Source organism: Salvelinus namaycush, chromosome 31, assembly GCF_016432855.1.
Source record: "Salvelinus namaycush isolate Seneca chromosome 31, SaNama_1.0, whole genome shotgun sequence".
In the NCBI taxonomy this organism is placed as follows: domain Eukaryota; kingdom Metazoa; phylum Chordata; class Actinopteri; order Salmoniformes; family Salmonidae; genus Salvelinus; species Salvelinus namaycush.
Genome location: NC_052337.1, coordinates 12,956,345 through 12,970,540, shown reverse-complemented (window position 1 = coordinate 12,970,540; position 14,196 = coordinate 12,956,345). Strand labels below are relative to the sequence as shown.

Genomic DNA, 14,196 nt, shown 5'->3' with positions numbered 1-14,196 from the left:
ACCAACCAGGAAAGGATTACCTAACACATACTGAACAGATCATGTTATAGACATAAGCATGCTACATGGCAGACCAATATGAACTCATCTCTCGACATGTCCAGCCCATCCATTATCTCAGCCAATCAGCTTGCGGGAAAGTTCCTGTCTCTTTCCGTGGCTTAATCAACTAGATGGCATACAAGTTTGTTATTAAGGTATATGAAAGTTCACATGTTCCAGAAGGCATTTCGGCACAAAAACGAAGTATACGTTCAAATGGCTCTCCGGAGAAGTATTAACGTGTGACATACGCCTACTTTCCTAAAACAAGTCCTTTAAGGGGCATCTATTTTTAATGACTTCTCAATGACCTGAAAAAGAGAAGCTATTTATGTAAATATTTTTTTTGCAAATTTAGTCTATTGCAAAAGTTATATCGAATTCTGTTTTTTTGACAATGCAACCAAATATCAACATTTGAAGGAGATGTACATTCTGCTTGGATAGTTCCATCTGTGCCACTGACTTAGTCTCTCTTTATTTCCAGCTTGTCTCCATCTCAGCCAAAAATGTAAAGAATAGGTGCACTGTTGTTACATCTACTGCCTGTTTACCTGAGGCTGATGCCACGCAGGTGTTTGTACTCATGTACTTATGCATATACACACACTCACATTCAAACGCACACACGTGCACATACACGGACACACACACACACACACACACACACACATACATGTAAATAGTGCCATACATGCACTCAAACGTATTCAGGGTGCCTTGCTGTTAGGATTTTTGTTGTACTTGATGTCTTTTGTTTTTTGCATTGTAGTTTTCTGTTTTCGTTAGTTTTTCTCTTTTTTCTCTTTTGTTCCTTTTGATGGTTGTTGGTGCATTGGGGGACGGGGGGATGGGTGCTTGGAGGGTAGGGAATGGAATGATTTTATTCTATTCTATTATGACTTTTCTTTATCTCGGGGGGTGGGACTGTAGGGGTGGTCTCGTATGGTTGAGGGGCAGCTCTCAGGAAACTGTGGGGGGGATTTTAGAGGGCTGGTCGCCTGGCGGTTGGAAGCTTGGGCCGGTGGCTGATAAGTCACTGGTTCGGGTCCCCGTTTTTTGACCTTGTTGGAGATCTGTCGACGTGCCCTTGAGCAGGACGTTGACCCTGATTGCTTCTGTGGGTCACTCTGGATGGGAGTCTGTTAGACGACTGAATGTAATGTTGAGCGGCTTCACTACAAGTAAATTGTATGTTTTAACATAACATTTTTTTAAAGTTAAAGAATAAGACTCAATCAAATCAAATCAAACTTCTGCGGCGAGAGACAGATTTATTTACAGAGCAATTCAGTTGAGCATTTCCTGTTGGCATATCAGTGCAACATAATGTAAAGTGTGACCTAGGTTATTCTGAATTTTTTACTGAAGCCCACATACTGTGTTCTCAACAACTTGAGACCAATTTGAGACCTCTTATAGGATAGATCTTTTCACACAGCCTCATCATTATTTGTTTAAAAATGTATCAATTACTTTTCGACAGTCTAGCCAAATATGGAAGGTTTGTTTCAATCTGGTAATGTTAAAAATATATTTGAACTAATTTCACTTCTGCAGAAAGTGTCTCACTGCCCTCACGTTTGACCATTTCCTTATTTCTTTCCTCTGAAATGGTATAATTGTTAAAGAGAGATATCCTCTTTTTAATAAGTGTCTGGTGAGTGGCAGAATGAGTCAGAAATTATGTTGTAGCTTAGCTGAGAATGTCCGCTTGAAAAAAATTGTTGTTCTGATACTCACTCTGAAAGTTTTAAAGATGCACTATGCAGGAATCGCTCCGCCATTTCCTGGTTGCTAGAATTCGAAGAGTTCATTTTATGTGACAAAACAAGCAAGCATAGTGTAGAGAATCATTGTACCATCTTATCCCACTGTGAAATATATTTTTCAAAACCAAAAATATAGCATTTTCAGCTGTTTGAAGCTGGTGTACAAAATCAAAAGTAAAAGATGGAAAAAAAACTTAACTTAAGAATGGGACACAAAGAAAAAGCACACATTGAAAAGATCTACCGCTTTGTTAGATTGGCTATCAATGAGAATGACAGATCTAAACATTTTTGTGTGAATTTGATTGGGTCGCCCAGAAAGTTAGGTATTGCATCTTTAAATATATATCTATAAATGTTATATTAATTACAGTTTGTCTACAAATGAATAATTGATATGTTGGATTTACATCTATATCTCAACCAAAACTCAAGGTTAAAGAATAGGACTAAATCAAATTAAATCAAATTTCTGAAGAACAGAAGTTAGGTGATGCAACAGGACAACAACCCAAAAGACAGAAGTAAATCAACAACAGAATGGCTTGAACAGAAGAAAATGCGCCTTCTGGAGTGGCCCAGTCAGTCCTGACCTCAACCCGATTGAGATGCTGTGGCATGACCTCAAGAGAGCAGTTCACACCAGGCATCCCAAGAATATTGTGGAACTGAAATAGTTTTGTAAAGAGGAATGATCCAAAATTCCTCCTGACCGTTGTGCAGGTCTGATCCGCAACTACAGAAAACGTTTGGTTGAGGTTATTGCTGCTAAAGGAGGGTCAACATGTTATTAAATCCAAGGGTTCACATACTTTTCCTACCTGCACTGTGAATGTTTACATGGTGTGTTCAATAAAGACATGTACAATTATAATTGTTTGCGTGTTATTAGTTTAAGCAGACTGTGTTTGTCTATTGTTGTGACTTAGATGAAGATCAGATAAAATGTTATGACCAATTTATGCAGAAATCCAGGTAAGTTGAAAGCGTTCACATACTTTTCATTCCCACTATATATATATTGTCTTTTTTTGTTGAATCCTGGGTTGAATTGAAATAATAGCTGTATACTTATGCTAAATTGTTTATTATATTCTATTGAGCCATTTACTTTATATTCATATTCTTATCTTTTATAATGTATTATTGTTGTTGCATTTTCGAGGAACCTGCAAGGAAGCATTTCGTTGGACTGTAATAATTACTAAATAAGTAGTAATTTTTATTAATTTATTTTTTATTCTATTTAGTGAGATCTACAAACAGGAGAGAGCTGAAGCATTGAAGCATTGTGGAAATACTAATTACTTAGCATATATTCTGCTTAGTGGTTGGTCACATCACATGTGATATTAATAGGGCCAGGTGTTTTTCCTGACCAAGCAACCAAACCAGGAAAATCTCTGGGTCCTAGTTATGGCCAGTGCAGAATAATTGTAACTTGATCACAGGAGTCTGCTGAGAGGAGGATGGCACATAATAATGGCTGGAATGGAGCAATTGGAACAGCATCAAACACTTGATGCATTTGATACCATTCCGTATATTCCGCTCCAGCCATTACCATGGACCTGTCTTCCCCAATTAAGGTGCCACCAACCTCCTGCGATCTTGATGTGTTCTGAAAGATACACATCTGCTCGTCAGACATCTCATTCCAAAATCATGGACATTAATATGGAGTTGGTCCCCGCTTTGCTGCTATACCAGCCTCCACTCTTCTGGGATGGCTTTCCGTTAGATGTTGGAACATTGCTTCAGGGATTTGCTTCTCATCAGCCACAATGGTATTAGTGAGGTCAGGACTGATGTTGGGCGGTTAGGCCTGGCTCGCAGTCGGCGTTCCAATTCATCCCAAAGGTGTTCGATGGGGATGAAGTCAGGATTCTGTGCAGGCCAGTCAAGTTCTTCCACACCGATCTCAACAAACATGGACATCACTTTGTGCATGGGGGCATCGTCATGCTGAAACAGGAAAGGGCCTTCCCAAAACTGTTGCCACAAAGTTGGAAGCACAGAAGCACATCTAGAATGTCAGTGTATGCTGTAGTGTTAAAATGTCCTGGAACTAAGGGCCTAGTCCGAACCATGAAAAACAGCCCCAGACCATTATTCCTCATCCACCAAACTTTACAGTTGGCAATATGCATTGGGGCAGGTAGCGTCCTCCTGGCATCTGCCAAACCCAGATTTGTCTGTTTGACTGCATAATGGTGAAGCGTGATTCATCACTCTAGAGAACTCGTTTTCACTGCTCCAGAGTCCAATCATGGCAAGCTTTACACCACTCCAGCCGACGCTTGGCATTGCGCATGGTGATCTTAGGCTTGTGTGCGGCTGCTCGGCCATGGAAACCCATTTCAATAACCTCCCGACGAACAGTTCTTGTGCTGACGTTGCTTCTACAGGCAGTTTGGAACTCAGTAGTGAGTGTTGCAACCGAGGACAGACCATTTTTACGCGCTACGTTCAGCACTTGGCGGTCCCGTTCTGTGAACTTGTGTGGCCTACCCCTTCACGGCTGAGCCACTGTTGCTCCTAGACGTTTCCACTTCACAATAACAGGACTTACGGAAATTTGATGAACTGACTTGTTGGAAAGGTGGCGTCCTATGACGGTGCCACGTTGAAAGTCACTGAGCTCTTCAGTAAGGCCGTTCTACTGCCAATTTATGGCTATGGAGATTGCATGGCTGTGTGCTCGATTTTAAACACCTGTCGGCAACGGATGTGGCTTACCACACTGCATCCCACTGCTGGCTTGCTTCTGAAGCTAAGCAGGGTTGGTCCAGGTCAGTCCCAGATTCTGCTGGAAGTAGTGATGGAGGGCCAATAGGAGGCACCCTTTCTTCTGGTGTAAAGAAATATCACAACGCCCCAGGGCAGTGATTGGGGACATCGCCCTGTGTAGGGTGCCGTATTTAAGATGGGACGTTAAACGGGTGTCCTGACTCTCTGTGTTCACAACGGATCCCATGGCACTTCTCGTAAGAGTGGGGGTGTTAACCCCGGTGTTCTGGCTAAATTTCCAATCTGGCCCTCGTACCATCACGGTCACCTAATCATCCCCAGCTTACATTTGGCTCATTCATCCCCCCTCCTCTCCCCTGTAACTATTCCCCAGGTCGTTGCTGTAAATGAGAATGTTTTCTCGGTCAACTTACCTGGTAAAATAAGGGTAAAAAAAGAGCCAAATCCACTCATTTGAAGGGGTGTCCACATACTTTTGTATATATAGTGTATTATAAAGGGAGAGTAACCTTGCAGTACCACAAACACATTTCTAATAACCCTTATTCGTAATCCTCCAAAACGTAATCCTCCATAATTTTACTCCCATCTAAATGATTCTGTCCTAAAATAGTTATTCAACACTGCCGTGCCGCTCAGCCTCTCTAACCACTAACTCAATATCTAGGTTGAAGGTACCCAGGTTAGGACAAGCTAATAATTCCATGAGGAAGCTTTTGAAAATAAACAGATTCATGAGACCAGCGCAAACTAGCATCGCTGGTCCCATTGTTTAGAATTCTTCCTCATTTATGCAATTGTCACGCCTAGACCTTAGAGAGCCTTTTTTATGTCTCTTTTAGGTTTGGTCAGGGTGTGATTTGGGTGGGCATTCTATGTCCTTTATTTCTATGATTTGTGTTTCTATGTTTTGGCCGGGTATGGTTCTCAATCAGGGGCAGCTGTCTATCGTTGTCTCTGATTGGGAATCAAACTTAGGCAGCCATTTTTCCCACCTGTGATTGTGGGTAGGTATCTTTGTTAGTGGCACTATAGCCCTCGGAAGCTTCACGGTCGTTTATTTTGTTTCTTGTTTTGTTGGCGACATTCGAAAATAAAAGGAAATGTACGCTCACCACGCTACACTTTGGTCCTCTTCTTTCGACGGCCGTGACAGCAATGCATTATGGGATATGGGATATAATCTTCTTGTTTTAACCTCTGTTATCTTCAACCTAGCTCATTCTCAGAAAATGCTCTAACCCTAACTCTACCTCATCAAAAGATGACATTGTGTATGAGTGATCCTGTTTCACACAGTCGAAGTTGCGTTCAAGGGTTTTCCCCTCATTTCGTTTGGGTGCATGATGTTGTTAAGTAAACACAACCATCACATTGATTAGCCTAGAAGCATTTCACCACTGATTCATTGTGTAGTTTGTGTGTGGTGGGGTAGTATTGTTTAGTTACAGTGTGATAATGGTAGGTTGGACTGTAGCCTACCGGCCGATGTCCTTGGCTGCCTGTTCGTTGGGGCAGTTGATGAGGAGAACAGAGTGGTGTCCAGGTAGATAGCTCCCTGTAAAGGAAGAATGGAGCTTTCCACCCAGGAACCTCAGCATGGGATACATAGACATGGTCAACACCATTCCCTGGAGAAGAGGGAGGAGGAGGAACAGCAACACAATTCATTTCCCACCCACCTTGTGTTCAGATTTTGTAATTAACCTTTATTTAACCAGGCAAGTCAATTAAGAACTAATTCTTCTTTGCAATGTCGGCCTGACAAGAGGCAAAAGGCCTCCTGTGGGGATAGGGGATAAAAAAACAACAACAAAAAACAATGTCAAACAAAATGGACAACACAGACAGAAGACACTGGCAACAGCACAAATACAACAGCAAACAAACAGTGGATGTTTGTGTGAAGTATAACAACATGCTTCCTTACATAAGGCAATGAAAACTCTTGACATAGGGTGACAACTAGAAACAACTGCGTCTCAAAAACCTATTCATCTATGTGTCCTTTGAACTCCTCCAGGGACACCAGGTCCTGGGGTTTTAGGGAATTCCAAGACCAGGGGGCTGAGTAATGACAGGACCTTTTTCCATGCTCGGTTCTAATGTTCGGGACCGTTAGCATAAAACAAGATTGAGATCTAAGCATGTATGTGTTTTCATTTTGAGCTAGAAGAGAGGATAGATAAAATGGCAGTTTTCCTAAAATGGCCTTATAAGTAACAATGTACTGATGGCATGCCACTTATGCCACATAACAAGTGTAATGCTTTCACATATCACTCCAGGTAGAACAAATTGTCCTTACCTTAAAGACAGATCTAGGATCAGATACCCTACCTTTGACCCTGCATCAGTTGTTAGGCTATTGGGCAAAATCCCACCTACTATAATCACATCTCTGAGTTGAGGTCACTTCAGGGCAAGTTGTGGAAGGAGTCAGGACATGGTCCCTGATGGTCATTCATTGGTCAGTGAACAATGCCAGGTATTATCCCTGCTGCCCCATCAGAATGCTGTGTCCGGGCTTAATCTTGGTGACTCTCTCTGTTCTCTATCCTCTTATTATTGTGCTCCCACAGCTGAATGGCTAGTTGGAACAGACAGCGGCCAATTTATAATCCTCTCTCTCTCGCTGCAGCCTCTCTCTGTCTCTCTGCAAGCAGCATGGCATGAGTGATTGGCCTTTCACTAAATAACAAAGTGACCCCTCCCCAAAAAAACATCTGTCAACAATTGTTTAGTACGAGAGAAGCATTTCACTTTAATAAAATAAATCTGTGACTATTTGGGGAGGATATTGTATTGTTATAGGTAACTGATCTCACGTGTGAATTATTGCAACAAAACTGCATTCCAAAACATTATTAATTTGCCATCTGGATACATTTCTATAATTGTATTCAACAAAAATAATAAACTTACCATACAGATCACGAACAATCCCAAACGACAGAGCGTTTGAGCTAGGGACTGCTTGTGATATCGCGGGGACAGGAAGTCCATTTTACTGCCAGCAACAAATGTCATTCCGACCAAGAGTTATTCAGACTGTCAGGCCCGGGTTTGAGAGGGAGAGAACAGATGGCGCCTTGTGCGCTCAACCTGACCTGGAGAGGGTAGAGAGGATCTATAAGCAGCTTTGCGCTTATACCCTCACAAATAAAGTTCTCGCTTCATAGTCCGTTGCCCATTTCTTGTGAATAATAGTCTATTTTTAATGTGCTAAATCTGCAAAGGTGAACTTTTCTGCTGGTGAAGCCACATTGTTGTGGATAGATAAGCGCAGTGACAGGTAGGTCGGATAGGACGGTCTATGACAGCACAGGAATCCGTGCTTGTCATTGGATGTTTGACACTTCCTGATACACCAGCGTCCAACCAAACACTGGCATTGAACATAGGGCGCCACCCCCGAACCCTGGCCGTAAGCGGCTTTCGCTCCCTAATAAACATAAGTGCTTTTCACTGGATGCGAGGTAGAAGCTAGAGAGGTAGGCCTGTGTTGTGTGCAGATTAAAAATATAAACGGTTTTATTTTAGTGGGTGAGTCAATACTGTGGGGGGTGGTCTTTTTGCCCGAGATGCAGATGGCTATATCGGTCTGCTAATACAGGACTATTAAAGGCCCAGTGCACTACTTTGGTGAAAAAATATACTGTAGTTTTAAAAAGTATTATTATTTATTTTATTATTATTCAGATTTTACAGGGGTGCTGCAGCACCCTCAGCACCCCTACTTCCCGCAGCTATGCCCGCTCATTTGAAAGGAACAATTGAGTAGATCTGCCAGAATATATAGACCTATGATAAGACATTTCCATGAACCTGTTCAGAAAACCGCATCAGAACATCAACAACACAACCATGGTTGAGTTTATTGAACAGGCAATTTATCATTATAAAATAGAGAACATGTTTTATGATAAGAAATGACATGCCCTAAACATATTGCTATACAAGTAACTCACCTGTTGCATCATTGTAACAAAGAGAGTCACACACAGAGAATACATCAATGTTAATTTGAGGAACTTGTTTTCCTTGTCAGACAATACTGTTGTTCCTTTATTCATCAAGACAATACTGGTTTTGTCCCAAATGGCACCCTATTCCCTATTGGCCTTTGTCAGAAGTTATGCACCATAAAGGGAATAGGGGACACAAACACTGTCTTCCTATAACCCTCAGAGAGGAGGCACATTTAGGGCATGGTCGGGGAATTTGACAGGGCACACCCTTTTACTGCACAAACACAGATATTGTAACTAAGATCCCACTGGAAGATGAAAGGTTTACATCAAACACTGTCTGTGGTGTGATAGTGCACAGTCAGTGCACAGTAAGTTGTTATAAACTGACTCCAATAATTATATGACTGTATATGCCATTGTTATTGTGTTATGCAGCCGTTATGACGGTGATACAAAACCGACAAAGCAGAGAAGATGATAAGTAAAAGGATAATAAACAGCTCCATGATTTCCCCTGGTTATAGAGTTATAGTTGATAGCAGACAGTCAACTGACTTCTGCTTTTCAGGAGGATGAACCAGAACCAAACACCCGTCACAAAGGGATAGAAGGGATACAGTTTGTCAAATTGAGGCTAGAATACATATTTTTGTTTTGCATTTTAGCTCACCCTAACCCTAAATATTTTCCAACCTTAACCTAATTCTCCTAACCTGCTACGTTAATTATCCTAACCTGCTACAAAAAAGGAAATTTTTACATTGGTTGTATCCCTTCTAGACAAAACTGTCTCAAAGCCTCAAGTCAAATCTGTGGTGCCAGAATGCAGAGTGGCCACTAGATGACGGTGTGGGTTCGCATATATTCTCCTTCAGTCTAATCCTACCTCCCAATGTAAAAACCTGACATTCAGGGTACTCAATCCCCATTTCAAAACAGGCAATAACCAGAATATATTGTAAAGAAACAAGGCTTGTTCCAAGAATGAAACTAGTGTGACTCATCCGTCCTATTCAATCTCCCTCCCCACCCCTGTGCTTGTGTGTGCATGTGTGTTTGGCTGGCTGTCTCATCCTGCTAGGGGGCAGATCAGAGAGTTCACAGCAGGGTGCGCCATCAAGGCCACAGCCCCCAGAACAAACCAATTCACTTTCCCTCTCAGCCGACTCACAGGCTTCATTTGAGAGGCCTGTCAGAAAGCTCAGCCACTTAAGCCAGTGTTCCGCAACATGAAAGAGGATGACCGAAATAGAGGGATGGGTGGGTAAAAAAGAGAGAAAGGGAGAAAAGGGAATTAGGGAGAGAGGCGTTTGATCTACTCATTCTGGGGCGTAGCTTGGGGGGAGGGGTTATGTTCACTCCGTTTATGGTCCCTTGAAATGTGTCATTCAACAAATAATTTTTATTTATTTATGTTTTTGTGTTTTTCATCTGTTTTTACCAGCAGACTTCAAGTGGAATGTGGAGAGGCAGATAATGAGGCCACAGGTCTAAACATACAAGTGAGGAATAAGTTAAAGAACGAGGAGGGGGAAGAGGGATGAGGGGAAAAATTGAGAGAAGTATTGACAAAGGAGAGGAGAATAGAGAAGCAAAAGAAAGACAGTAGGGAGTCAAGAGGCAAAGGAGGGCTGAGAAAAGAGAAAGAGAGAAAGAAGAGAGAAAAGAAAGGAATCATGAAAAGAGCAGCGGAACAGTCAGAGGAGACAGGGTGAATAGTAAGACCGATGTAGAAGCTTTCAATACTTTAATCTCCTCCCTTTGTGTGTAGGTTGAGGAAGGGATGGTAGGGGAGGAAGGGGGAGTGGTAGGGGGTCAAGTGGGACCTAACAAAGGGACTCCCCAGTAGTGATTAGAGATTAAGTAAGAGGAGGCTGCTCCTCCCCATGGAGATAGGCAGGCAGGGAGTTGTTTTTCTCATCACTACTCTGACCCCATACTCTGACTCTAACCACCTCTGAACCACCACCAACGTCCTCCTCTTGGACAGAGTGAGTGAGCCATTCATCATGTTATTCCTGGGGTGGGTTGGTTCCAGCCTTGCTGCCTATAATGCTGCAGTCCCTGAATGATGACTCAACCACAGCCACAACAACCACTGACTGACTGGCTGTGACAATAACAGTGACAATAATGCCACTGCTCTGTGCAATGACCACCAGCATATTCAATGACATTCCTCCTCAACCCTGCATACATTTGGAAGACCATTTCTTCTTGCGATAATGAACAATTGAATTTGTGCATTGTCATGTCATGTCATCTATTTGGTGACCACAACTACCATCCTTTAAAAAACAACATCCTTCCTGCTATAATTGCCACCTTTCAAAAAAATATATATAAAAACTCCCCCTATTTGGTTGAGTGGTGCCAGGAAAATAACCTCGCCCTCAACATCAACAAAATGAAGGAGCTGATTGTGGACTTAAGGAGACAGCAAAGAGAGTACACCCCCATCTACATCAACAGGGCCACAGTGGAGAGGGTGAAAACGCTTCAAGTTGCAACCTGAAATGGCATATCCACACCGATAGTGTGGTGAAGAAGGAGCCACAGCGCCTCTTCAACCTCAGGAGGCTTAGGAAATTTGTCTTGGCCCATCAATGCCTGGTACGGCAATTGCACTGTCTGCGACCGCAGGGCTCTCCAGAAGGGGGTGCAGTCAGCCCAACGCATCACCTGTGTCACAGGAAGGCCAAGAAGATTGTCAAGGACCTGTAGCAACCCGAGCTACGGCCTCTTCACCTCGCTACCATCTAGAAAGCAGAGACAGTACAGGTGCATCAAAGCTGGGACCGAGAGACTGAAAAACAGCTTATATCTCCAGGCCATCAGACTGTCAAATAGTCACCACTAGCCCAGTACCCTGCCCTGAACGTAGTCACTGTCACTTGCCGGCTACCACCCGGTTCTCTGCCCTGCACCTTAGAGACTGTTGTCTTACGTGGATAGTCCTGGAACACTGGTCACTTTAATACTAGAACACTGGACATTTTAATATTGGAACACTGGTCACTTTAATATTGTTTACATACAGTTTTACCCACTTCATATGTGTATATACTGTATTATAAACTGAGTGGTTCGTGCCCTGAATGCTGATTGGCTGACAGCCTTGGTATATCAGACCATATACCACGGGTATGACAAAACACTTATTTTTACTTCTCACATTGCATTGGTAACCGATTTATAATAGCAATAAGGCACCTTTGGGGTTTGTGGTATATGACCAAGATATCACGACTAAGGGCCGTATCCAGGCAATCCGCGTTGCATCGTTATCCGTGGTATAGTGGCCACATACCACACCCCCTCGGGCCATCTTGCTTAATTCTAGTCATGGCTCATCCTATATACTGTAACTAGTGCTGTACACACCTTTCCTATTCATATACTGTACACACACACACACACACACACACACACACACACATACACAGTGCCTTCTGAATGTATTCAGACCCCTTGACTTTTTCCACATTTTGTTACATTACAGCCTTATTCTAAAATGGATACAATTATTGTTTCCCTCAATCTACACACAATAACCCATAATGACAAAGAGAAAACAGATGTTTAGAAATGTTTGCAAAATGTCAGAGCAAAAACCAAGCCATGGTGTTGAAGGAATTGTCTGTAGAGCTCAGAGACAGGGTTGTGTCAAAGCACAGATCTGGGGAAGGGTACCAAAAAGGTTCACCTTCCAACAGGACAATGACCCTAAGCACACAGCCAAGACAAGGCAGGAGTGGCTTCGGGACAAGTCTCTGAATGTCCTTGATTGGCCCAGCCAGAGCCCGGACTTGAACCCGATCGAACATGTCTGGAGAGACCTGAAAATAGCTGTGCAGAGCTGTGCATACCCAAGAAGACTCGAGGCTGTAATCGCTGCAAAAGGTGCTTCTACAAAGTACTGATTAAAGGGTCTGAATACTTATGTAAATGTGATATTTCAGTATTTTTTATTTTATAAATTTGCAGAAATTTAAGAAAAACCTGTGTTTGCTTTGTCATTATGGTGTATTGTATGTAGAATGAGGGAAAACATTATTATATCAATTTTAGTATAAGGCTGTAACGTAACAAAATGTGAAAAAAGTAAAGGGGTCTGAATACTTTCCGAATGCAGGCAATACATGCAGCATCAAAATTGTCAAGAAAACATAATAATTATTTAACCAGGGGCACGGCCTTCACCAGGGTTGCAATCTGAACCCCGCACTCTTCAATATTTACATCAACAAATTGGCCACTATTCCAGAAAAATCCTCAGCCTCTGGTGTTTGTCTCCACAATTCAGAGGTTAAATGCCTGCTCTTCGCAGATGACCTGTGCCTGCTGTCTCCCACAGCAGAGCCTGGACCTGCTAGAGCGGTAGAAAATCCCCAAAAGACAAAATAATGATTTTATATTAAGTACTGCAAACACTACATTTACTTAGGTTTAAAAATAAGCTTGACTTGACACCTAAATGAGGCAGTGAATGAACTGAGAGATAAAGCATTAACTTCTTATGGCTGGGGGGCAGTATTGAGTAGCTTGGATGAATAATTTGCCCAAAGTAAACGGCCTGCTCCTCAGTCTCAGTTGCTAATATATGCATATTATTATTAGTATTGTATAGAAAACACTCTAAAGTTTCTAAAACTGTTTGAATGATGTCTGTGAGTATAACAGAACTCATATGGCAAGCAAAATCCTGAGGAGAAATCAAAACAGGAAGTGAGAATCTGAGCTTTGTATGTGTTCACCAGAGTCCCCAATGAAATCCCCTTGAGATATTAATGATGTTGCACTGCCTAGGGGTTCCACTAGATGTCAACCATCAATATAAATTATAATGAGACTTCTATGGTGTTGTGGGAGTGAATGATAGCAGAATCTTTCAGGTGTCTGGCAGTCAGCCATTTTCTGATCACGCTTATTCCTCATGGTACCCACTTGCGTTCCATTTCTCATGAAGACAAGAAGGAATACTCCGGTTGGAACTTTATTGAAGCTATATGTTAAAAACATCCTAATGATTGATTCTGTACTTAGTTTGAAATGTTTCTTCGACCTGTAATATACATTTTTGAAGTTTTGGTCCGATGTAACGCTGACCAGAATGAGCGTTTGGATATGTATACCAAACGCGCTAACAAAAGAAGGTATTTGGACATAAATAACGGACATTATCGAACAAAACAAACATTTATTGTGGACCTGGGATTCCTGGAGTGCTTTCTGATGTAGATCATCAAAGGTAAGGGAATATTTATCATGTAATTTCTTGTTTATGTTGACGTCAACATGGCAGCTAATTGTGACTAATTTTTCTGAGCGCCGTCTCAGATTATTGCATGGCTGGCTTATTCCGTAAAGTTTTTTTGAAATCTGACACAGCGGTTGCATTAAGGAGAGGTATATCTATAATTCCATGTGTATGACTTGTATTATCATCTACATTTATGATGAGTATTTCTGTTGAGTGATGTGGCTATGCAAAATCACTGGATGTTTTTGGAACTAGTGAATGTAACACGCCAATGTAAACTCATATTTTGATAAATATGAACTTTATCAAACAAAACATACATGTATTGTGTAACATGAAGTCCTATTAGTGTCATCTGATGAAGATCATCAAAGGTTAGTGATTAATTTTATCT

General features: G+C 41.9%; 1 protein-coding gene across 1 annotated transcript in view; it reads right to left on the bottom strand.

Annotated features, from left to right (window-relative positions):
* The window catches only part of LOC120026208 (protein CutA homolog), a 28,051-nt gene extending 20,480 nt beyond the window's left edge, over nucleotides 1-7,571 (bottom strand). The window contains exons 1-2 of the mRNA XM_038971031.1: nucleotides 7,491-7,571; nucleotides 6,048-6,196 (exon numbers count right to left, since the gene is read on the bottom strand). Of these exons, the coding sequence (XP_038826959.1) occupies nucleotides 6,048-6,196; nucleotides 7,491-7,571 (230 nt within the window). The remainder of the gene's footprint in view (nucleotides 1-6,047; nucleotides 6,197-7,490) is intronic.
* Between the last annotated feature and the right edge of the window lie 6,625 nt (nucleotides 7,572-14,196).